The 23208-nt window shown below is 40.7% G+C and overlaps 1 protein-coding gene across 6 annotated transcripts in view; it reads left to right on the top strand.

Moving 5' to 3' along the window:
- LOC137496932 (NADH dehydrogenase [ubiquinone] iron-sulfur protein 2, mitochondrial-like) overlaps nucleotides 1-23208 on the top strand; it is a 215474-nt gene that overhangs the window by 1140 nt on the left and 191126 nt on the right. For 2 of the 6 annotated variants that reach the window (XR_011017528.1, XM_068225030.1), the window contains exons 1-3: nucleotides 1836-2135; nucleotides 2448-2567; nucleotides 19139-19364. Coding sequence is in view for 5 of the 6 variants with exons in the window: in XM_068225030.1 (XP_068081131.1) it covers nucleotides 2467-2567; nucleotides 19139-19364 (327 nt within the window). In the remaining variant the exon portion in view is untranslated. Of the gene's footprint in view, nucleotides 1-1835; nucleotides 2136-2447; nucleotides 2568-19138; nucleotides 19365-23208 lie in introns of those variants that run through there. The other 4 variants (XM_068225027.1, XM_068225026.1, XM_068225028.1 and 1 more) reach the window with 4 other exon arrangements.

Genomic DNA, 23208 nt, shown 5'->3' with positions numbered 1-23208 from the left:
AAAATTCACCAGACATTTGCCTACCGGGCGAGTTGGCCGTGCGGTTAGAGGCGCGCGGCTGTAAGCTTGCATCCGGGAGATAGTGGGTTCGAATCTCACTGTCGTCAGCCATGAAGATGGTTTTCCGTGGTTTCCCATTTTCACACCAGGTGAATGCTGGGGCTGTACCTTAATTAACGCCACGGCCGCTTTCTTCCAACTCCTAGGCCTTTCCTATCCCATAGTCGCCGTAAGACCTATCTGTGTCGGTCACGACGTAAAACCACTAGGAAAAAAATTGCCTTTCCGATAACATCATTTACCCACTCTGAGCTCTTCTTCTCGCTGGTAGAGGTGCATATAATGCATAGAGATCACACAAATCTTCAGGAGACTCCATCATCTCACACATGAAAAATGAAAACCTACAACCTGTTTTCCAGTCATTGACCGGGTCAGGGATGGAATGAAGGTAGCAGATATAGGCTATTAGTACGATGGGATCACCACTCCGAAAGTGATTTATTAATGACTGATAAGCCTAGATGCTATGAAATGAGAATGGAGAGTGTTGCTGGAATGAAAGATGACAGGGAAAACCGGAGTACCCGGAGAAAATCCTGTCCCGCCTCCGCTTTGTCCAGCACAAATCTCACACGGAGCGACCGGGATTTGAATCACGGTATCCAGCGGTGAGAAGCCGACGCGCTGCCGTCTGAGCCACGGAGGCCATCTCACACATAGGCCTACACGTACTGAATAACTCGGCCGAATACGCAGCCAAAGGACGATAGCGTACGCACGATTTCGGACGAACAGACTTCGCACAGATTCGTCCGAACTCGCAGTTCGCAGGTTTCCGCTTCCAGTACACGAAAAGCTACTTCGTAGAAATGAGTCAGCTGTCAGTGGATTAATTTATGATTTTTAAGACGCAGACGCTATTGCATATAACGTTAATATGATAGGATATTAAGTCCATACCACTGCAATATATTATCCTACCATCTCTGTATATCTCCTCTCTTATCTCTCGAAGATCTTCAGTAGCAGTACGTACTTGTTACTTCATTTCGGGAATTAGGACGAAGTGTTCATCAGTCCAGTGTGTGTATGTGTAACTTCCGCTGGTTTACATAACGGGAGTGTCGATTCCGTGTGGTAACTACCAATTAATTAGCGGTAAAATATGAGAGGAAAAAATCGTGGAGCTATGAAAAATTTCGTCACAATATTTGCCTGGAGTTGAAATGAAAAACCATGGGAAAATATTTCAGTAATTTTATTTGTGTTTGTTTCCAACTTTGTTGCTGGACGAATTTTTGTGATAGCAATAACCTGTGCGTAATCGTTGTACATTCATTACTGCTATTTTCTTTAAACCGAGCAAGTGACTGCGCGGTTAGGATTAAGTAACTATAAGCTTGCATTCGGGAGATAGTGGGTTCGAACCCCACTATCGGCAGCCCTGAAGATGGTTTTTCCCTGGTTTACCATTTTCACACCAGGCACCTACCTTAATTACGGCCACGGTCCTCGCTTCTTTCTCACTCCTAGCCGCTTCATATCCCATCGTCTCCATAAGACGGTGCTATAAAGCGAATTGTAAACAAACAACAATATGTTCTTTGACAAACTGTCAAATGCGAACCACTCAGCGTAAAAAAAATATTTGTTTGTTTCTATGTAAGTTATTAATAAAAATGTTCCTATCCATGTCAGTTGTACTCGAGGTCCCAAACATGAAACATTTCTCCGAGCGCAAGTGATATTTGTTTCTAGTTTTACAAGCGGCAACACAGCTCTCTTGGTGCATGCTGCTGTTGGCTAGTGACGTTCTCTTTACTGAGTAAACTGACACGCCTCAAACGTCAATAGGTTTGCGCTCCGCAAATTTACTTACGGTAGCTTTCCTCTTTTCACCAGCACAACCCACGCTTTGTTACCACCCTTGCCATTCCCTTTAGCAGGTCAGCTGCCTACAACTACTCATTCATTGTGGCGAAAACTAGATTATGGAACTCCGTTCCAAATAATATACGCAGCATAAACACTTCAGTCATTCAAGTCTTCATACAGAAAGTATCTACAGTACCTGTTTCTTAGATGCATAACCAACGGTGTGAATTGTGATAGTGTGCATTTGTGTAAATCAGGTAATTAATTTTCATTCAACTCCGTATATTAGTAGTTTGACTAATGATTTTTAGATATTAGTTTAAACTGGTTCGTATGTTGCATATTGTATATTTTGTATTGGCCTACGGTGCCGTACTATTCAAGTGAGTTTTTCATAATTTTTAGTGTGGAGGTACCGGCACGGTACTGTGATGAAGTGTACGGCCGGCTGCACACCAGTACGATGCGATATTATATATATATACAGTATACAGTACCTATCTATCTTACATCATAAGAGACATGCGATAATATTATCTTATCAGTTATCACATACCGGTACTTTTTAGTTCAAGCCGTTAAGGAGAGATGGCGGCGGTGCTGGGACATGTGGTGCGGAAATCTCCAAAATGTGTAGCATTAGGAGGAAGAAGTCTTTTGCAGTTCGGGCCGTCGTTATTCTTTGCGAAGTATGTATAAATTCTATTTATTTTTTATACATTATTTTAGTCGTTAATGAACCATATACTCTTTCATAGTACAGGAGTCGTAGACTTCCTTTGCATTGGTACTTTTTTTTTTGCCTCAGGCGGTTTTACTTTTATTGCTAAATTTATTCTTATGAAGTAGGCATACGTTTTTCTTTCTCCAGAATTCCCAGCAATTTCCCCGGTCATTTCCACTTCTCCATAATTATTCGAAACAGTAAAAACTTACTCTCCTACAGAAATCGCGTGCTCTATTATTAACTAGCTGATGTAAGCCCTACCCGTGTTTCGCTACGGAATTCTACATTGTATACAGAATTCTAGATTAGGTAGTGTACATGTTGTGTGTACGATTGTATTAAATTGCATAGCTGTTAATGCTACCCTAGAAACGCGACGGGGAAGTCACCAAACGTATTTTCTTATGTGAAGACTGGGTTAGGAAAGTTTCATTGTAATAGTAGGCCCTCTTGCCTAACATCAGTCACAATCAAATTGGAGAGTTTTCATTATAATGGCAGACACTCACTCTCCACCTGCCTTTTTAAATCCTCCGAAAGATTGTCTTAGAGAGGTTTCCCCAACCCAAATCAACATAGGTCATTTCAATGACGCCAATAGGAATGTCGCAATTAAAAGCAATGTCATCCAGTGGCGGTGGGCCCTTAGGGGCACAGGGGCACGTGCCCTGTCAAGTTTTTGCACTCAGAATTTCAGGAAATAATTTATAATTTAGTTGGGCTACAGCCGAACAACAGAATTATTTCTACAAATATTATCACGACAAAATGTTATATTCTTAACTGGATTACGGATTTTGGTAGGTATTTAAACCCACCATGTCTTTAAGCACGAAGAGAGGATACCTTTTGTACTCGTATTTAAAGAGACAAGCTGTTGCTGTCAGTGCGACAATAATGACTGCAGGAGTCGCGAAGCGAGTCGCAGGCGAAATGTGCGGCTCTGGGCACTAGACCGTCTTGTGCCCAAACGACGCGCCTGCGCATTAGAACACAGTATTTGAAGATGGTGAAAGTCCATAACAGCTGTGGGCTTGTGTGGGTGAGCGGGCGACGGGGAGTACTTCTGGTTGGGCACTCAGATCCTTGAGGCCTTCTGCAGCGCATGCGCATAGAGCAAATAACAGATCACGAGAAATATCCGCGCTTTACAAACATCAGTGTAGCCAATTCACCAATTCTGTAACTAAAGTAAATCCAATAATATTTTAGTCTTGTTTATTTAAAAATGCGTTCATATCTCTCATGCAGGGATTTAGTTGGTTTCAGATGTTTTCATTATTAAAATAAGTTATCTTAAATGAGGTTACCGTGTTTCTAATAGGCCATTTAGCAGCTGCCAACCTTATTCGGGTATCAAGTTTTGGAGAATTTTGTACTCTCTTTCCGGAAAAAATTCCGCGTCAACCGTAAACAAGTACCCTAAAGTGAACAAAGCCAGGCTCAGGACCGAACTTGAAGTGTTATATTCCAGGGTAGACGTGCGTGCGGCAGATGGTGCTGCGGCGCTTTTGCAACTTTTCCTGCGCAACAATATGCAAGACACTTTCAATGAATGCGTTAGGTTACTGAGCATCATTGTTACAAACCCGATGTCGACAGTGGAAAGTAAAAAGTTTTTCTCTACTCTAAATCGAATAAAGACCTTCTTGAGGAATACTATGAGCCAAGACAGACTAATGGCCCTGGCGATGCTTTCAATTGAAAGTAAAATGGTACGTTCGATTCCCGACTTCAACCAGCGAGTTATCGAAGTATTTGCTCAAGCAAAGGATCGAAGAATAGACTTCATCTAAAAATGAGAAGGTTAGTATATTCATTATTACTTGACTTGTAGGGGAACAGGTTATAAACGAAATCTGGATCAGCTTATCCCCTGCCATTTAGCTCAGTGAAATAACACTTGACCGGAAATGGAGAGTTCACGGGTTCGTGTCCCGTTTCCTTTGACCCCACCTTTCACTGTCTTTTTCCTTGGTGTTAATATCTTAACTGGCACCAACTGTAAACGGGATAAGCTTATTTACAAGTCAGTTGTTAGTGTATTTATTCACATGCGCATTATTGTTATATTTTGCAACCGATACCTTAAATATCTACTTGACTGTCCATATTATTTTATAAGTTGTGCCCCGCCGGATAATTTGGCCACGGGCCGCCACTGATGTCATCATATAAAATACTCGACCGAATGTATAAAGACACATTTTCTCACTTTTAATGAACAGTACTACGCTGCCGATTTAACAGTCCAAAGTTCCAGAGCTGGAATGACCAAACCGGGGGGGGGGGGGGCGAATAGCGTAGAGTCCCAAGGCAAACTCTATGCGCCGGGCTGAGTGGCTCAGACGGTTAAGGCGCTGGCCTTCTAACCCCAACTTGGCAGGTTCGATCCTGGTTCAGTCCGGTGGTATTTGAAGGTGCTCAAATACGACAGCCCCGTGTCGGTAGATTTACTGGCACGTAAAAGAACTCCTGCGGGACTAAATTCCGGCACCTCGGCGTCTCCGAAGACCTTAAAAAGTAGTTAGTGGGACGTAAAACAAATAACATTAATTAATTAATTCAAACTCTATGCCCTTTTACTCATGTGTTTAATAGGAATGCCCGATGAGTTAGAAAATATCAATTCACTAAACTGGCGGGGGGGAGGGGAACTATCTGACTAGCAGGCAAATTTTTCCTTCAAGCCAGAGGAGAAACGTCCTCTTCGCTGCTAATTTGGAATAATATGAATGTAGAATTTAATAAAAGTGAAGAGGGAAAAGCTTTTCTAAAGAAACGGTTCTTTTCAGGGTTGAATTTTGAGTTATTTAGTGAGTTGTGGTGCTATAATTTGGAATAGGCTGAAATTGTAATTCTAGACCAGGTCATAAGTGAGCCATTATTTCGTTACGGGTGCACAATGATCAATCCAATCAGTGCGTCGGAGTAGGGATCGAATAGCTGGAATACTATGATGAAACCGTGTGCTACGTACCAGCAGTATCAGAAAATGTATGAACCAGAGGAATGGCATGCTAAAGTTATCTAACTCCCCAGCTATATTCCGCCAATATTCAGGCAGGCTGTTAGGCTGATGACACACGGAGCGGTTTTTGCCGAGTCGGCCACCGCCTGTGATTGATACACACAGCGGTTTTTGCCGACTGTGACGAAACCACTGCCTGCTCGGTCTGCATCTAAAATGACTGCTTATAAGCAGTCATCGGGTGCGTATCGAGCAGACAGTGGACAAAACACATTTGTGAGCGCGACGTTAGGTGAGGAAGCTAGCTAACATTATATAAAAATAAATTATTGTTATTCCAAAAATCATTTTATGTGTATGTAATTGAATTTCAAAGGTACTTCAAGATATCTCATACAGGAATAGCCTACCTACCAATGATGCAATCGTCGCGTAAATTCAGCCACGGCCGACTGGATCCCTCACTTGAGCGACGCATCAAGTCGGCCGTGATTCAGCTGAATGTATTAAATCAGTGGCGCTAGAGCGCGCACAAAGTCTTCAAAACGCTCGCTCAACGAGCTAGAATAACATACTATAGAGGGGCTGTATACCTAACATCAGCGCTCCCTGCTTGAAGCAAGTTGATAAGGGGCAGCCATGTTAACGGTTGTCAAAACAAAGCGAATTGGCGCGAGAGCATATGTTGAGGTGATAGGGAGATCGTGCATGCCAATTTAATTCCCTAAGTTTTAAGAAGTGAAAAGATAGATTCTCGCTTTCAAGAATGCCAGCCATAAGCTCAGCGTATGGATGTACTAATCGGAGTAATAAAACCAAGGATATATCGTACTTTAAGTAAGTATTACTGAATTATAGCCGAGATTCCTTTTCGTAATCTCTGTTTGTAATTAAATCCATTTTATTGTTTACTTAGCGAAAGTACGGATAGCCACGGTAATTATTTGTCGAATTTTGTTTCAGATCTCGTTTAAAGAACAAGGAATTAACTGAACAATGCGTTGTGAGGGCGAAAAGAGATAAATGGTATCCCACTCAATTCAGCTGCTTATGCTCTGTACATTTCCAGCCCTATTTAATTTTCATTCACATTTACAAATAAAGGAAATGGAACGCCCACCACCAAGAAAACGTAACCACAAAAAATCACTTATTTCGTTCAAACGTACACCAAGTATGATAAATACAGCATTTTACTGCTATTTTTGAAATGTATACAGTCTTTATTGTAGATGTCTGTTGCCTTGGTTGTTAAAACTATGCCACACTTCATGATGGACAACTTTCAAGCTAGTAATCCCAGTATGATATGATAATGGGAGAAACATGATATCCCCCTATATTATAATAAATAATTACACTAGACGATTATTTTGGTAAAGTATTCATGGGCCGCCTCTGTGGTGCACTGGTTAGCTTGAGCAGCTGCCACCCCTGGAAGGCCGGGTTCGATTCCCAGCTCGGCCACGAAATTTGAAAAGGGGCACGAGGGCTGTAACGGGATTCTATCAGCCTGGGGAGGTCAACTGAGTAGAAGTGGGTTCGACTCCCACCTCAGCCATCCTCGAAGTGATTTTCCGTGCTTTCGACTTCTCCTCCAGGCAAATGCCGGGATGGTACCTAACTTAAGGCCATGGTCGCTTCCTTCTCCCCCCCCCCCACAAGGCCCCTGTTCAGCATAGCGGGTGCAGCCCTCCCTCAGTTGTATCCCCCGACCCAATGTCTCACGCTCCAGAACACTGTCCTTGAGGTGGTAGAGGAGGGATCCGTCGCTGAGTCCGTGGGAAAAACCAACCCGGCAGGGTAAACAGATTAAAAAAGGAACACAGTACTCACGAGGATGCAATAATTTTAAAAATATTAACAGAATGAGGTTGTAACCTATTATAGGTCCCTATGATTTTAAGGTTTTTTTGTCATAAATATTTATGTCCATCGTTTTTATTCTAATTTACGCTTAACCACAACAGCCAAGCAGGGTAACGCTCTTGTTCCGATTTCGAGGCCTATTCGCATGTCACTGTGCGATGATTTCGAACTAGCCTACAATCAACTGGTCGTGATGTTGGCCTCGTGCCGCAATATGAAGTGGCGGTATTCGCTTTCATGCTTCAAGCTTTCGGCAACGGACTTTAATTCTCCCCCAGCGATTCTAAAATGCGCATTTTCTACACTTTTCGTCATTTAAAGGCCATGCCCCCTTGTTTGTGTGACAACAGGAAACATGGCGGATGTTCGTTCTATTAGGTTCACCCAGGCAGCGCTTCCGCCTCTCTATGTTATTCTAGCTCGTTGCGCTCGCTGCACCGCCAGCTAAATGACAGGCCGAGTCGGCAAATCTGCCGCCTATCGGCGAGCACCGCTGTGTCTGTTTCATCCCATCTGATACAATAGAAACATGCGCCGACTCGGCAAAAACCGCTCCTCGGAGATGAGTGGCAGCATAAGAAACAAATAATAACACAACAAACAAATGCAATGTTACCGGTATTGTTGACAAATTTTATGAGCTTTCGATATAGACCTCGTGCGCATGATGGGTGCTACGCTCTGGCGGCAAGTCACTTAAACAATCAGGGGGAGTCGCAGTCGAGTGCCTGTGCCTTGCTGGTCTTGTTCATACTGTTTGTACTGTTCTCGAAACAGTAGAAGAAAATGTTCTGTGGTTGATTGCAACTTTACGTATATTAACTGTCCTCCTGGCACTAAGATTTTTGTGTTTCCAAATAAAAAGCAGCATGAAATTAGAAGAAATGCCTGGATTGCGGCACTGAAATGAGGGACTAGTGATGGTAAGCCATGGGAACCCAAGACTAACTTGCGTGTTTGTAGTCGGCATTTTGTGACTGGAATGCCTTCGAGAGATCCTGACAGTCCTGGTTATGTGCCGTGATTGTTTATAAAACCGCTTGTTTCGATTGAACTTCAGCAAGAAGAGGAGCACCTAGTGACGACTAGATACAAGAGGCGAAAACGGAGACGTGAAAATGCTGAAAATAGTAGCACGGAAGATTTTTCAAAATCATACAGTTATTCAAGCACGCAGACTGAAGTAATGACCACCAATGGTAACAAAACCAGTGTGAACGTGTTATTTTCTGCTCTGAAAAATAATTGTGAAGCGGAAGTTCAAACAAATTTTCCAATGCCTCGAGTAAATATACAGACGACGACTGACACTTATTTTAAGAGAGATTGTGGTGTTCACGTGGACTTCGTGGACACCAAATATAATATATTTCATGGATACAGGCCAGTGAAAGACAAGGAACAACATCTTCTTGAAATAGCAGGTTGTTAAATTTGCAGTGTTTCATATTCTCTTATCCTTGTTACCCTCTGTTCATCAGAACTGTACATTTACCGAAGAAAACATGCTGCTTCTACTGCTAATGAAATGTAAACTCAGTATTAGTTTCACCACTCTAGGCGCAATTTTTAACTGTCATACGACTACAGCATCTGCTATTTTTAAATTCGCTCTCCATCATATTTTTGAGAAAACAAAGGAGTGGATTTTCTTGCCACAATGATCCGCTATCAAAAGCACAATGCCTAATGCTCTTGAAAAACCCTTGAAAATTGCACGTGCATTATAGATTGCAGTGATGTGCCCTGTGAAAGACCTAACAGTGATCATAAAAGAATGTTAATGTTTTCTCATTATAAGAATTAATTTACATCAAATTTTTTGTTGCCATCACTCCATCAGGTTACATTTCTTTTATAAGCAGTACTTCTCAAGTGCCTTCCGTCCATTAGCTCTGCCATATCTCACTGCAGGAGTGTTTAAATTATTAGATAAAAGAAACGCTAATGTCAGCCTTTCGTAATCTCCATTCTGTAGGGTTTTGATCTGGTGTACATTCTGGCTGGCCGAAATGCTTAACTTCCTTTGCTGTAACCAGGAAGGACATAAAGATTGTTCCCCTGTCTCAACTGCAATTGCAGGCTTCTGTCAATTTGTTACGTTAACATTTTCACAACAAAATTTAAATATATTATTTGGCAACATGCACTCATAATTTGTGGAAGCTAGTGATATGTTACCGCCAGGCAAATTATTCACAAGATACCGTAAAATGGGGTGAATGGGAACGGTTTTATAGTATTTTCTGTCGCTGGGGTCAATAGGAACAGATACTTAAGTGTCCCGTCTAAACCTATTCTCCTCATACTGGGGTGAAAAGGAACACTGAAAACCTTTAAAAATGTTATCTAAGATCTGAAAAATGCATAAACAGTAAGAAATAATACAATAAGGTAATTGTCGACCTAAAACATGCTCCAAAATGTTACCATACGTGGAAATTTACATCGAATTTCAGGAGTCCCCTTCTAAAAAGATTAGGGTGGTGTACCACACCAACAACGCTTGCCTTATCAATTTCACAGACATTTTTATGTTCGGACCACTTAAAAATTTGTCTGCTCTCAACTTTAGTTAGCACATACAGTAGGCCTACTTCAGAAACGTTACTGTGAAGCATTCATAGTCCAACACTGGTGACTGTTTCAATGAAATAGGATTGCTCTGAAGAATTTGGGTGATTTGATTACTGATGTGGATGGAGAAGAAAAATCTACCATAACCCAGACACCTACAACTCGTGCTTTCTTGTACACACCTCTCATTATTTTTTCAACCGGATGTAGTTCTCAGTTGCAGTCCTGCCTTAGGTGTGATTTAGGATTCTGATTCTTGCGTCCTTTGGTTGGGATTGGCAACTTTCTTTTACTAGCATGTTTATCAGTAGGAACTTCATTTTATTTTGAGATCTCCTTCTGCTGTTGCTAATCATCTGACAGATATCCTTCTTGGCTATCATTTTCCAAGTCGTCAGCTTTCACACTCTGACCAGGACGAATGTTTAGCTTTCTCTTTCTAATTTTTACTGTCCCAGGACTGAACCTCATATCATTGAGTACAGAAACAATGCAGTCATCAGTGATACCAATGTTTCCTTCAACATTATCCACCGTTTCTTCTGCTGATGAACGGGGCAAGCGACTTAGAATACGGTGTCTGTTCTGTTTAGACACATTCGTTGAGATAAAACATTTTCATGACGATTAAGGAAACTGAGTGCAAAGTCATAACCTGGCATATTGTTCCTGAACCTCTTCACAGTAACTCCCATTCTATCAAGGTAAGCCTTAACAATACAGCGGAGGTCGTTATACATCAAATGGGTAATCAGAGGAGAACACATCACCAACTGATCAACCAAATGCTTTTCAGTATCTAAACAATGTCTGTCCAACTTTTGGTTATATTTCTATTCCTCCTTCACTTTTATTATATTTCATATGTCTGTTTAACACTGTTGTAGGAATCGCATACTTCTCTGAACATTTTCTGTATGATGCAGCAGAAAGTGTTTCCGGTGGGTCTTTCCTGTGGATTTTGCCCCTCTGATCTGGTTTACATTGCCTTGGCATCTTTCTTCATCAACTGGAATACAGATAAAGTAAGGGATAGAATTACCGAACAGTATTTATATGAAGACTGTATTCACATTTAATCTCATTTTACACATCATCTATGTGTTCCCATTCACCCCATTTTTCAATGATTTTGTTCACTAATTGTGCATAGTGTTAACGTAGAAAAGTGTGCTTGTATGTCATGGTAAAATTATGTTTAATTGTATCAAAACATGGCATAGTTACTTATTCTAGATATTAAAAGCACTTACCTCCACGTGATTTTCTAATCCAGAAGAAGATTTTATGGTCTTTAACAGCTATAAAAAATTCAAGGTTTCCTTATTGGGCACTATTGTTGCTACAAGTTATTGTTATCCTTTCAGAGCACATAGAAATGGCGGGAAATAAGGATAGGAAATATTTTGGGTGAAAAAATCCCACTGAACTGCTTTACATACGATGCAAACCTTCCATAAAATAAATTCCCTACTGTGCGTTCCCTTTCACCCCCATGTTCCTATTCACCCCATTTTACGGTAGCATCTTTATAGTTTATTAACTGTTTGTTTGCCCAACTGGTTAAGACACTGAAATAAGAAGTCCATTAGCTTTACGACGCTTTCAACGATGTTTTGAACTATGCAAGTAGAGGTACAGAAAGATTCATCTTCACACTCCGCTTTCAAGATTTTCGAGAAAGCACAGTCTATGACCTTAACTTTTACTTGAGGATTCAACATTTTCACTTTCCGACGCGTAATAAATTGGCCGCTTACTTGATGGTCCGTTTAGTATTTCTTCTGCATTTCCTCCTTTAAAATACTCCGTAATAATGTTTTAAGGTTCCTCCCATTGTTGAAGAGAGGAAGTCTGGGAAGAATCTCTCTCAGTATTGATATAAATACACAATGCAGCGATATGTTTACAGCATTGTGAAAGTCCGGTTTTGCAATTGCACTCATCTGATTTAACCTTTCTGCCGCAATCAATCTGTAAAATGATTAATCTCGTGTAAATTAATTGTAAAAACAATTAAAACTGCAATAGATACACATACTGCGCTACGTTGTTATATAGAAACAGAAAACATATGCTTACTTTCATTTTAACAGCATAAGGCGGCTGATGAATGTTTGTTTCTCTCAAACACAAGCAGGTTATTTCTTCTCCCAATGCTTCCCTTGTTTGTAGTATGCGATGACTGTCACAGTTTTTTTTTTTTCACCCTTCTTTAAAGTGGCTCTGAAATACGATGCATCCCACTGAACTTAACGAAATTCTACACAAATATCTAGAGACGACATCTAAACATTCAATTCTTCCCTGCGCTTGTAGTTCCACAAGCTACTACCGTACCCCTGAAAGACTACACAAGTCACCGCTACGAGCGCCAGCAACTAAAATCACATGATGCGCACGAGCTCTATTGTAGGCCTTCACATTTAGTTTTCTTCCTACTCCGAAATATCACTCTTATCATACCGGTACGGTAGTCGGTACGGTAAAACCGAATAATAAATGATCGGAAATTGTATTCTCTATAAATTTTGTTATGTAGTACTTTCGATAAGACCAACAACTTAGGTCTTTAAAAATTAAATTTTATGCGCCTTCGCCTAAACTACCATTTCATCCAGGCTGAATAAAATTATTTATAGCTTAGACTGTAGTTTCTTATTCCCCGACTCTATATACCGATTTTCATTAAATTCTGTTTACCCATTTTCTCGTAGCTTAACGTTGACACCATGGTCTTAGCGATAAAAATAGTACAAATTCATGAATATCTCTGTTATCATGGCCGGGACGGTAAAAATGTATAAGACATAGATGATCGGAAATTTAATTCTATATAATTTTAGTTATTCAGTACTTATCGATTTTAGGCCTTCCCCTAAACCACCATTTCACTCAGCGTGAATAAAATGATTTACAACCTAGATTGTAGCAGCTCATTCCCCGACTTTACATACTGATTTTTCATTAAATTATTCTCAGCCGTTTTCTCGTGATGCGTGATGCATGCATACATATAGCCAGACATTACGGAAAAATAAAAAGTGCCTTGCCTTGTTAGGGCACTGCGGACATGACCGAAACAGAAATACCATTCTTTTTTAAATTCTGAGCAATGTACAGACAAAACTCTTATTATATATATAGACTAGAATGTACCCGTGGCTTCGCCCACGTTTATTAATTCAACGGTTAGATGTTTTAGACCATTTATTTAAAAGAAAATGTATATTTTTAACACACATAGTCTATATATATATAATACGAGTTTTGTCTGTACATTGCTCAGAATTTAAAAAGAATGGTGTTTCTGTATCGGTCATGTCCACAGCAACAAGGAAATGCACTTTTTAATTTTCCGTAATTTGTGTATCATTTATATCTTATATATTTTTACCATGCCGGCTATAATAACAGAGATATTCATAAAATTGAATTTTTGTTGTTAAGTCCATACTAACGCCGAACCACGAGAAAATGGGTAAACAGGATTTAATGAAAATCGGAATGTTAAATCGGGGAATAAGTAACTTGACTATATATACTTTTATTCACCCTGGATGAAATGGTAGATTAGGGGAAGGTGCCTACAATTTAATTTTAAAATACCTATGTTATTGGCCCTATCGAAAAGTACTACATAACAAATGTTATAGAGAATACAATATCCGATCATTTATGCCTTATTCAGTTTTACCGTAATGACTATGATATGAGTGGCGGTGGTGGTGATTATTGTTTTAAGTGGAAATACAACTAGGCAACCATCCTTTAACCGAGTGGTTAGGGGCTCTCAGATGTGAACTCGCATCCGGGAGATAGTGGGTTCGAACCGCACTGTCGGCAGCCCTGAAGATGGTTTTCCGTGGTTTCTCATACCAGGCAAATGCTGGGGCTGTACCTTAATTAAGACCACGGACGCTTCCGTCCCATTCCTAGGCCTCTCCTGTACCATCGTCGCCATAAGACTTATCTGTGTCGGTGCGACGTAAAGCAAGTAGCAAAAAAAAAAAAAAGAAGAAAAAAAATCCTTTATAACTAATCAGAGAGGAAAAGATGGAAGGGGTCCGATACATCAAAAAATGAAGTCATCGACATAAGAAAGACAACGGCTACGAAGGGCATGAAAATAAGATTCCCTACTCCTCCATACGTAATACTGTCGGGGTCAGGAAAGAACAGGAGTTGACCGAAGGAGGTCGGAAAGGATAGATGAAAGTGAGGAGCCTGACACAAGTAATTGCAAGCAATGCCAGAACTCAGCTAAAGGCCTCGTGGTCGCCATCCCACGCTCCCAAGTTCAGAGCTCATGGGGATACATTTAGTCGCCTCTTACGACTGGTAGGGGATAAATGTGTGCTTTTCTACCGTCCTTACCCACACAAGCGGACGATCATGATAAGAGAATTTATGAATTTAGAGCATTACTGACATGGAAATATTGTTCAATCGTGTTAACTGGCGATGGTTTTTGCTGTGGCGGTTCGTGACATTTTACTGTGGCAGGGCTGTGCCACCATCTCTTTCCCCTTCATAATCGGTACAGTTTTCACTGACCAGCACCACGATACTTTATGAATAATAATAATAATAATAATAATAATAATAATAATAATAATAATAATAATAATAATAATAATTGTTCCGGGGTATCTGTGGAACGCAGAGAGGTGAAAGAAGGCGTGGGCTTGAATAAGTCTAACTACAATATCAAAAATTAATTTAAAACTTTAAATAAAGGTTGTGGGTTACTGTAGTCATGTCCTAGTTTGTGAGCCATGGGCAATGGCTGAGTGGCCTAGTAAGTGGTCCTGAGAGTCGGGATACCAGTTGGGAGTGGGCATCTCGGACATATTCTGAGTCATGGCCCTCCTTGTGCTCAGGCGGCTAGGACTATACAATTCACCAGTGGTCCATAACCCGTTAGAGGAGAGATCCTCACTTGGACTATGTGCAAGTAGGGTAGCATCCTGCTTCATGAATTTACTGAGCTCAGAACATTTTAAGCAAGCCTCGGACCTATGGGAGTAATGGAGTCCCACTCCCATTTGACGGGCGAGGGACTCCTTGGAAACAACTTGGCGAACAAAATGGAATTCAATGGGGAGCTATCAATATTAATGGGGCTTATGGAAGAAAGAAAGTAGAACTGGCTGAGTCAGCAAAGAGGATGCATGTGGATGTGCTAGGAGTAAGTGATATTCGGGTAAGGGGAGATAACGAGGAAGAGTTAGGAGATAGGATGTTAGAAAGGGAAGGGCAGAGTCTGGAGTAGGGCTCTTTATCAGGAATACTATTGCACGCAACATAGTTTCTGTCAGGCATGTAAATGAGCGAATGATGTGGATAGATTTGTCAGTTGGAGGAATTAGAACTAGAATTGTGTTCGTGTATTCACCATGTGAGGGTGCAGATGAGGATGAAGTTGACAAGTTTTATGAAGCATTGAGTGACATCGTGGTCAGGGTCAACATCAAGGCTAGAATAGTGCTAATGGGCGATTTCAATGCGAGAGTTGGGAATAGAACTGAAGGATATGAAAGGGTGATTGGTAAATGTGGGGAAGATATGGAAGCTAATGGGAATGGGAAGCATTTGCTGGACTTCTGTGCTAGTATGGGTTTAGCTGTTACGAATACATTCTTCAAGCATAAGGCTATTCACCGCTACACATGGGAGGCTAGGGGTGCCAGATCCATAATAGACTATATCTTAACAGATTTCAAATTCAGGAAATCTGTTGAGAATGTACGAGTTTTCCGGGGATTTTTTGATGATACAGACCACTATCTGATCTGTAGTGAACTAAGTATCTCTAGGCCTAGGGTAGAGAAAGTGAAATCTGTCTGCAAACGAATAAGGGTAGAAAATCTCCAGGACGAGGAAATTAGACAGAAGTACATGGATATGATTAGTGAGAAGTTTCAAACAGTAGACAGTAAGCAGGTTCAGGATATAGAAAGTAAGTGGGTGGCACATAGGGATGTTGTAGTAGAAACAGCAAAGGAATGCCTAGGAACAACTGTGGACCCAAATGCAATTAAGGATATTGTAGATACATTATTCCCAGATCATCCTGAGAGGTCTGATGATCATGATGACTTCATAGATGGCATACCACTTTTTACACAAGAAGAACTGATGAGAGTGATTAGCTTCCTTAGAAATAAAAAGGTCCCAGGACCAGATGGTATTCCAGCAGAGATACAATAGCTGCCTGCTACTAAGAGTGTTTAGTGTTCGCTGGAAAACAGCTCGGCTAGTTTTAATGAGCAAAGGAAAATCTGGGGGCTACAGGCCGTTACGTATGCTGGATACTGCTGGGAAAGGATTAAAGAAACTTCTGCAGCCAAGAATACTTGTAGCAGTTCAACTAGCTGGGGATCTCTCTGATCGTCAACATGGTTTTCGACGAGGACATTCGACAGTTGATGCAGTTTGGGAAGTGTCGAATACAGCGAAGAGTGCACAAATGGCTAATCATCATTCTCGAAAAGTGACACTTCTTGTGACTCTAGATGTCAAGAATGCTTTCAACTCAGTGAGGGAATGTCATGTTGGAAACGGTTCAAGAAACTTTCAAACTACCAGAGTATATCATACACATAATGAGAAATTATTTGAAAGATCGTACTCTAGTATATCACACAGAAGATGGGCAGAAAGTGAAACGGCTCACAGCTGGTGCAGCACAAGGGTCCATCCTTGGCCCAAATCTGTAGAACATTATGTATGATGGATTGTTGAGGTTACAGATGCCAGAAGACACAACGTAGTGGGCTATGCTGACGATATAGCTGTTTTGATAGTAGCTCAAAATTTGGATCTGGATCAGTTTAAGGTAAATAAAGTGATTTGATGAGTGAAAGATTGGATGGCGAATCACAGATTACAACTGGCAGATCATAAAACAGAGATAGTTCTCTTGACAAGAAAAAAGATCACGACCGTTATTCCAATGTATATTGGACAAACAGTAATCGATACAACTAGAAGTATAAAGTACCTCGGTGTGACACTTGATACCAAACTTACATTTTGGGATCATATCAAATGGGTGACGGATAAGTCGGTGAAAACAACGATTGCACTGAGTAGATTAATGAGCGAGTTGGCCGTGCGCGTAGAGGCGCGCGGCTGTGAGCTTGCATCCGGGAGATAGTAGGTTCGAATCCCACTATCGGCAGCCCTGAAAATGGTTTTCCGTGGTTTCCCATTTTCACACCAGGCAAATGCTGGGGCTGTACCTTAATTAAGGCCACGGCCGCTTCCTTCCAACTCCTAGGCCTTTCCTATCCCATCGTCGCCATAAGACCTATCTGTGTCGGTGCGACGTAAAGCCCCTAGCAAAAAAAAAAAAAAAAAAAAAAGATTAATGAGCAATGTTAAAAGTCCGAAGTCTAGCAAACGATGACTTCTGATGTCGATAGTTCACTCGACACTTCTGTATGGTGCTGAAGTCTGGGCTGAATCTCTGAAGCTTGAAAAATATCGGCGAAGGATAGCTGCAGTACAGCGGAGACCAGCTTTGCGTATTACAAGTGCATATCGCACAATATCCGAACCTGCGGTTCTTACAGTAGCAGCGCTGGCACCGATTGACTTACTCTCCTTAGAGAGACAGGAAGTCTGGCAAACTCAAGGGGAGCTCGGAAAGAAGTATGCTAAGGAGCTAGCTTATAAGCAACGAATGGAACGATGTTAGCAAAGATGGAAGGAAGATCCTTGAGGAAAATGGACTAAATGGCTGATACCATGTTTAGCTGATTGGGTTGCACGAGCTCATGGTGAGGTTAACTTTCATCTTATGGAACTCTTGATGGGTCACAGATACTTCCAGAAATTTCTACAAAGAGTAGGTAGAGCAAGTGATTCGATGTGTATTTGTTGCAATAATGTTGACAATGTACTTCACACATTTTTTGTATGTTATCATTGGTCAACACAGAGAAGATATTTACAAGCTGAGCAAGGAGAATTGACGCCAGAAACTTTTGTGCAGGTGATGCTACGAAACCAAGAATCTTGGGATCAGGTAACAGTAGATGTAGAAGGCATCCTGCATCAGAAAAATAGGGATTTGAATGCTCATGAACAGCAGTAAAGGAGAAATAAAGGATGAAGAAACCTGGGAAATTAGCAAGACACCCCCTGAAGTAATGCGAGAGCTCAGAGATATACATTGTGGTTAAAGGGTGTGTGGGTTTTAGTGAGTAGTAATCTCACATGCTTGTGGAGTGTGGACCCTTCACAACAGTCTCATGAAAGATTTCCTTCACTCCCACATAAAAACAAAATATTATTTTTACTATTATTAAGTCCTTTCTTCCTTTTTATCCTGTTAAAGAAGCTGAATCCTGTTTCACAAGTAATAACTGCCATGCACATAACTCCATAAAATACTTGTATAGAGATTTTAACAGTTTGCCTAATCCCTTTGAAGATATTTATCTTTCTTTGACCATCTTCTTTAAATGAAGCCATTCTGAGAGCAAAATATCCTTATATCACCAGCAATAAAAAAATGTGCTAATTGAAGAATCTCCTCATTGCCATTTCTTGAGGTGTGCACAAGAAATTCAGTATGTTGCTATATGCTAAGTACAAAGCTCCTTTTAAACATACTATGAAACTCTATTTAGAATCAATCGTAGGCGATGCCTCATTGGCTCTCACATTAACCCCATACTTTTCTCCAGTAAAACCCTAAGATATGCAGTCACGTTCTTTAAAATTTTAGTTTCCTGGATGTTTGATGAGCAGGCCTAATTCCAATGAAATTTGCATTTTTTATGTTATTTGTTTTAGTTTCCTTACTAGGCCTGCCACTTGGCATCTCTAGCAACTTCAAGTAAGGGGATAGTGTTGGGGATTGATACGTGGTATACTGGGGAGGACAGTGTAATGCCAAACAATAGTGAGCAATGTTGTAAAATGTGCAGCTACTACTGTGTTACTTTATATCTGTATCCATCCAGTCTTAAGCTGTTTCTTTTTATATTATTATTTTGATTCCTGTGCTTGCACACATGCAAGCCCATATGCCAATTTACACCCTCTTCTCACTTTTGAATTTTATGGGATGTGTATTCTAATTCTGTTTCACTGGTCTTTAGTCCTCAGAGGGGTGCCAAAAAATGGTTCCCAGATGTAGAGTTTATTAAGCAGTTTGATGGTGCTGTTATGTACCCTGATGAAGTCACATCCAAGTGGAAGATACCTCCTTGGAACAGCAAGCTGATTCCTGTGGAGAAGAAAGTTCAGAATATGACATTAAATTTTGGACCTCAACATCCTGCTGCTCATGGAGTCTTGCGTCTAGTTCTTGAACTGGATGGAGAAGTAAGTAACGTATTTTACTGCTTTGTGAAATTTATTAGTATTGCTGTGAATGAGATTTTCAGTCCATTTTATTTCTCACTGTACTACTTACTACTAATTAAGAGCAACATTATAGAACCATTCTTTTTTTGCTATTTTGCTTTACATCGCACCAACACAGATAGGTCTTACAGCGACGATGGGGCGGGAAAGGCCTAGGAATGGGAAGGAAGCGGCCATGGCCACCATTGACAAGGTGGACCAAGCACATATTATTTTAAATAGTTTTTAATAGCTTTAGAAAAGTCAGTACAGGAAGAAATACAAATACCTATTTTGGTTAAGTTTACCAATAAAGACTAATGTTGTGAATCTTCTTGATTCTTCCATCTGTGCTAATATGTGTGGCCACACATGTTACTTGTGGTGCTCAGTGTCTATCCTTCATTAGCAAAGTTGCTAGTCAAGTGGTTATACCATTATCTATTCTTCAGTATCCTTAATTCAACGGACCAATACTAAGTGTCCAGCGGTATTCTAGCCCAGTCTTTGGGTGACTGTCATTCAAGTGTCTACAACCGCATGGCTATGACTGCCTGGAGAAAGGATAGAGGCATCTTTTGATGGAAGATCATACAAAAGAACTTTATGATAGACATTGTAAAATTTGTTGAACACTACTTCCGTTGTCAATGGTAGGATATAACATGTTTACTGTACAAGCTGACTATGCAGGGTTTGTTGAGGAACTGTAAGTTTGCATATGGGCAAACTCCACTCTTAGTATTATTAAAGATGTTCATGGTTTCTCATTTTCACATCAGATAAATATGATGGCTGAAGATGTTGTAGCATCCCAATAAAGATATCCAAATCAACATATTCCTCTGTGTTGAGATGGCCTCCTCTCTTCAACTCTTCCTATATACGGTCTCCTGTGGAGACGATCTTCGGCCTGTTGGGGAGGGAGGACGTTCTTGGCGTATGTCTCAGTGTTATTATGTTTGAGTGCCAGGATTATCATTGTGAGAACACAAGCATGAAGTATGAACACTTTTAATGAACATTCTAATTGTCCCTACGGGGATTCTATATTTATCTGCCGTGGAAGCGAGTGTTTTTATCGCTTATGATTCCTTACTGAAGCTTACTATGGTCAATTTTGGCAATGGTAACTAAATCTAGACTAAAAATTGATGTTATGTCCCATGATGGACATATATGCAAGACATGTTGAATTTATTCATTTATTAGGTGCATCAAATATAAACCAGAATTTAAAATTAGAGCCTCTGGAGCGAACAGAAATGGGTGGGGCTTTGAGAGGATGTTGGTGGGGATGTCTGGAGTAGGGATCTTGATGAGTCACACACCACAGAGCGACTGCTCGCTTCAGCATGCCATGAGCGAGCAAGAGGTACACATGTCCGTTGTGCAGCGCATCTTCATCATCATCAAGTTTCTGCCGAAAGAAGGCACCAGAGCTTCGGAAATTTTGAGAAGGCTCCGTGGACAGTTTGGGAACAAAATTCTTTCAAAGACCCAGGTGTATGAATGGCACAAACAACTTTTGGCAGGACGGGAAGAAGTGGAAAACAAGCCCCATCAAAGACGACCGCGGACAAGCATCACTGCTGACAACATTCGTGTTGTACATGACCTTATTGAAGAAGATAAGTGCATAAACATTTCTGAAATTCCTTCAATCGTGGGAAATAAGCTTTGGAAGTGTTCAACCCATGATGGGTTCATCATTATATCCCGGAGTCAAACCAAGCAAGAATGGAGTGGTGGGAATGAGGTGCAGCTGGCCCAGTCAAGGCCAAAACATGCCTTTCTGCTGAAAAGGTGATAGCAACTGCTTTTTGGGACTATGCAGGCATTTTGCTTGTGGATTTCTTGCATGAACGAAGGACAGAAAATGCAAGCTATTACGGCTGTCTTTTGGTCGAGACAAAAGCTGCATATTGCAACAAACGTTCCGAGATGTTCTTTTCTGCACGACAATTCAGGGTCGCACACTGCTGTTGCAACACAGGAAAAACTGGAGGAAATGCATTGGACACCTCTGGAACATCCCCCTTACAGTCCTGACTTGTCACCTTGTGATTACCACTTGTTTGGACCACTGAAAGAAGAACTGAGAGGAAAGTGACGATGCAGTGGTAGAGGAGTACATGCTCAACTGGCTGCACCACTTTCTTCTTCTTTTTTTTTTTTTTAGGATGGCATAAAAAAGTTGCCAATTCGGTGGCAAAAATGTGTCTCAAATTTGGGAGACTATATAAAAAATGAGGTGCTTGTTGTGCATTTGTTGGTGGGTTCAATAAAATAGTAAAAAATAATTCCGGTTTAACCTAAAATTGTGATGCTAACTGTTCTGCTCCTGGGAAAATGAACTGAGTAACTATTCTTTGAATTCTAGTGATATTCATTCTGCGTTTTATGTCCCATATTCCCCATCTACACATTTGTAAAGAATGATACAATTTGGAAGTCTTAATTAATATTGTATATTGTATTGTGTTGAAATGGCATATGCTTGTAGTACCTGGAGTGTCTGAGGACAAGTTTGGCTCGCCAGATGCAGGTCTTGTGATTTGAGGTCCGTAGGCAACCTGGGCGTCATGGTGAGGATGAAGTGATTATGAAGATGACATATACACCCAGCCCTCATGCCAGCAAAATTAACCAATTATGGTTAAAATTCCCAACCATGCCAGAAATTGAATTCGGGACCCCTGTGACCAAAGGCCAGCAGGTTAACCATTTAGCCATGGAGCCAGATATGATGTATGATCATCCAGTACTCTATTTGTTTGAGAATTATGTTCCATATTTGTAAAGTAATATCTTTGTCTATCTCCCCTCTGTTTTGCTCTCGTATGCTGTTTACTCGGCTCCTACTTGTTGAGGTTTTTGATTGGAGAATATATATTATACCTGAGCTATTATAATGTTGTTCTTGCTATTTGGGATACCTCCCATCTTTGTTTCCTGGGTTTGTTTCTCCCCACCCCTTTTCCTTTACAAGTATTTATGAAAATAACTTTACATACTGAATTTATGTTTCTGTACCATCCACACTGGACCTCTACTTGCCAGCTGTCTTTACTCATGCTTCCACTCCTTTCCTAGCTTTCTATTATAATCTTTTTCACTATTGTCTTTGGCATTACCTATGGTAACCATATCAAACTGTACCTGAGAATTTTTTATGTCACTATCACGTGTCAATGGTCACAGTGCAACACATGTGGATATTCAACCGAGCCACCAACATAAAATGTTACTAATGGTAGCAAAGCATAACACTAGGTGGCATCAAAGCAAAATGTCTCCATACACAATGACTGAATACACCAGAAATGGCATTGTCTTTTTGTATATTTTTTAAATTTGCTTTACGTCGCACCGACACAGTTAGGTCTTATGGCGACGATGGGATAGGAAAGGCCTAGGAGTGGGAAGGAAGCGGCTGTGGCCTTACTTAAGGTACATCCCCAGCATTTGCCAGGTGTGAAAATGGGACACCATGGAAACCCATTCAGGGCTGCTGACAATGGGGTTTGAACCCACTGTCTCCCGAATACTGGATACTGGCAACACTTAAGCAACTGCAGCTATCGAGCTTGGTGTATTGTTTATTATGAAAAGCGTAATATGCAAGAGATTTTCTGTTATGCATGTAAATGAATGATGTGGATAGATCTGACAGTTGCAGGAAATAGGACTAGAATTATCTCAGTGGATTCACCTTGCAAAAGAGCAGATCAGGGTGTAGACAAGTTTCATGAGCCTGTGAGATATAGTCAGTCAGTGACAGCAGCAAGGATTGTATAGTGTAAGTGGGTTGGTTTGCTGA

Source organism: Anabrus simplex, chromosome 1 (genome assembly GCF_040414725.1).
Source record: "Anabrus simplex isolate iqAnaSimp1 chromosome 1, ASM4041472v1, whole genome shotgun sequence".
Lineage (NCBI taxonomy): Eukaryota > Metazoa > Arthropoda > Insecta > Orthoptera > Tettigoniidae > Anabrus > Anabrus simplex.
Note: the sequence above shows the minus strand (reverse complement) of the source record. Positions and strands in the feature narration are given on the sequence as shown.